Here is a 3,074-nt window from a genome sequence, read left to right on the forward strand (position 1 = left end):
TATAGAGAGAGTCCTGGTGTGGCACTATGGGTTAATGCACTGGACTGTAAAGTTATTTGAATCTCAAGGTGAGTGGTTCAAGCTCACCAGTCACTCCTTGGAAACCCTATACAGGGTCATTATGGGTCGGGACTGACTCAACGGCATTCAATAACAACCACAATATAGTGTATAACCTTATACAGGATTGTTTGTGTCGGTACCAATTCAATGGCACTTAACAACAACAACTATGTATATATAGGAGTCCTGGTATGGCACTGCGGGGTAAAGCACTGGACTGCAAGGTCGGTTTGAACAGCAAGGTCAGCAGTTTAAATTCACCAGCCGCTCTTTGGAAACCCTATACAGCAGGGGTGGGGAATTCTTTTTTTCTGTCAAGGGGCATTTGGATATTTATAACAGAATTCATGGGCCATACAAAATTATCAACTTAAAACTTAGCCTGCTATATTTGATCAAGCATTTCATTAACTCACCACAAACGTGATGGCTGGAACTGCGATTGCCTTGGCAGGGCCAGACCAAATGATTTCACAGGCCATATTCAGCAGATGTTCCCCACCACTGCGATACAGGGTTGCTACGAGTTGGAACCAACATGATGGCACTGAACAACAACAACAACAACAACGACCTAGGCTATAGGCTTGTGGGCGATTCTGCGAATCCATGACAAGGACCACAAGAGAAAACAAGAAAGAAAGGGAGCGGTGAATGTGTATTAATAGAGGAGGAACAATTAGGAAAAGGGGGGTGAAAGAATGTAGTGTCACTGAATTGTACTTATGGTGGTGGTGGTGGTGGTGTGCCATGGAGTTGATTCCGACTTATAGTTTCTGAGGCTGTAATCTTTACGGGAGCAGAAAACTTCATCTACAGAACGGCTAGTAGTTTCAAACTGTTAATTTAGAGGTTAGCAGCCTAATTCATAACCACTATGGTACCAGAACTCTTTGAATTGTACTTACAGAAATTGTTAAGTTGGTGTATGCTCTGCTACCTATATTCTCAACAACAACATCAATTTCAATGAAAATAAGAGAGACAGCGGAGCACTCACCATAAACCTTGGCTTTTTATGCACAACTGATTACTCAAGGCAGCTGCATACAACAGTAACTCCTCCTTTTTACCTACAACCTCCAAAACAAGTCCCCTGACTCTGATAATTCTGAAAATCTTGGCCCTCACTTGGGTCTGGGCTCTGCTCAGTTTCCTGATTTCAACAAATTTTAATTCTCTCTTATTAGGTATTCCTCTGTAGAATCGTATCAGGGAGAGGAAAGGCAGCTAATTTTACTTTCTGCCATTGTAAAATACAACTCAAGAAACACATTTCATATTTGGTTGCCTAGTAGCATTGTTAGATAAAGTCCATTCAGCATAATTTAAATAATGTGTGTTCCACTAAAACAGAAAGAGATGAACTTAATCATTTTTTATTTCCTTCACAGATACATTGAGTTCTATTTGTCTAGATTTGTGTTATCTGCTGATAAATATTTTATGGTCGGCCAAAAAGTCATATTCTATGCCATGATAGATGACTTCTCCAAGATGCCTTGGATACATGTGCGTCCCCACTGTACACTCAAAGTTTTTGAAGTTAAACAAGAGAAGAGATGGCAAGATATCAGTATGATGCGCATGAAGACCATCAATGAGCCCATTATAGATCACATCCAATATGAAGTTGACTTCCTCTTTTGCACGGATGTGGACCAATACTTCAAAAGCCAATATGGATTAGAAACTCTGGGTCAGTCAGTAGCTCAGTTGCATACTTATTGGTATCAGGCAAATATTACAACAGTCCCTTACGAAAGAAATCCGTCATCAGCAGCATATATACCTGGAGGTAAGGGAGATTTTTATTACCATGCTGTTGTTTTTGGTGGCACTCCACTTCAGGTTCTAAATATTGTCAGGGAGTGCTTAAAAGGAATCATGAAGGACAAGGAAAATAACATTGAAGCCATGTGGCATGATGAAAGACATTTAAACAAGTATTTCTTTCTCCATAAACCCACTAAAATCTTATCACCAGAATACTGCTGGGATTACCATCAAACAAGGACTTCAGATATTAAGGCTGTCAAACTACTTTGGCATTTTAAAGCCAATCAAATTGTTAGACAAACAATATAATTTTATACTTCTCCCTTCAAGTGTCTAAATTTAAGAGTACCATTTTATCTGATGTCTTAGAAAATTAGCACTTGGACAAATTTTAGCATTTTAAAAATCACTAATAAAATGACAATCCCACCAACATGACAAGTACATACCTACTTTCACATTCATTTTGAATCTTATAACGTAGGACATGGTAGTTGCAGAATGAATTAATTGAAATAAGATGTAGGCACAGTGATATCATATCTTGTGCGAATTTTACGGAAATATTTGTTGGACCACACTGAACAAAAAGATTTTGTCACAAGAAGATGAAACCTGAAATATTTTAATGGAGCCAAGTGGACAACCATTACTCATAACGCCCAAAGAAAGGGTGATTCTTTGGTAGAATTCTTGTCAGACTATGCAGGAGACATGGACAGCCACTACCTATCTGTCACAAGTGGCTTATGCATTGCTATATGCTGAACACATTTCAGTATTCAGATTAAGATAGAGTAGAAAGAAAGGTCTGGCAATCTACTTCTGAAAATCAGCCAGCGAAAACTCTCTGAATCACACTGGTCTGATTGCAACCAATTATGGAGATGGAACAGACCTGAACAGCATTCTGTTTTATTGTGCATGGAACTATCATGAGTCAAGGGGCTGCCTTGATGGTAGCTAATAAGTGGCACTCTGGGATAAAGCACTGTACGCAAGGTGGAGTTGAACCACAAAGTTGGTGGTTCAAACTCACCAGCCACTCCTTGGAAACCATATACAAAGTCACCATGAGTTGAAACCAACTTGATGGCACTTAACATCATCAACAACAACAACAAAGGTGTGGATAAGGGAACGTCATGCTACTATACTGTTGTTGTTGTTGTTGTTGTTAAGTGCCATCGAGTCAGTTCTGACCCATAGCGACCCTGTACAGGGTTTCCGAG

The 3,074-nt window shown here is 39.6% G+C and overlaps 1 protein-coding gene across 1 annotated transcript; it reads left to right on the forward strand.

The window, feature by feature from the left end:
* Positions 1-1,425: 1,425 nt before the first annotated feature.
* LOC102836952 (N-acetyllactosaminide alpha-1,3-galactosyltransferase-like) lies at positions 1,426-2,151 on the forward strand. The gene has a single exon (XM_006878126.1). The coding sequence runs from the start codon at positions 1,426-1,428 to the stop codon at positions 2,149-2,151; it is 726 nt and encodes a 241-aa protein (XP_006878188.1).
* Positions 2,152-3,074: the final 923 nt, after the last annotated feature.

Source organism: Chrysochloris asiatica, unplaced genomic scaffold, assembly GCF_000296735.1.
Source record: "Chrysochloris asiatica unplaced genomic scaffold, ChrAsi1.0 scaffold05906, whole genome shotgun sequence".
NCBI classification, from domain to species: domain Eukaryota; kingdom Metazoa; phylum Chordata; class Mammalia; order Afrosoricida; family Chrysochloridae; genus Chrysochloris; species Chrysochloris asiatica.

Coding starts and splice junctions, on each gene's coding strand:
- LOC102836952 (XM_006878126.1), top strand. CDS start 1,426: ATGAACTTAATCATTTTTTATTTCCTTCACAGATACATTGAGTTCTAT.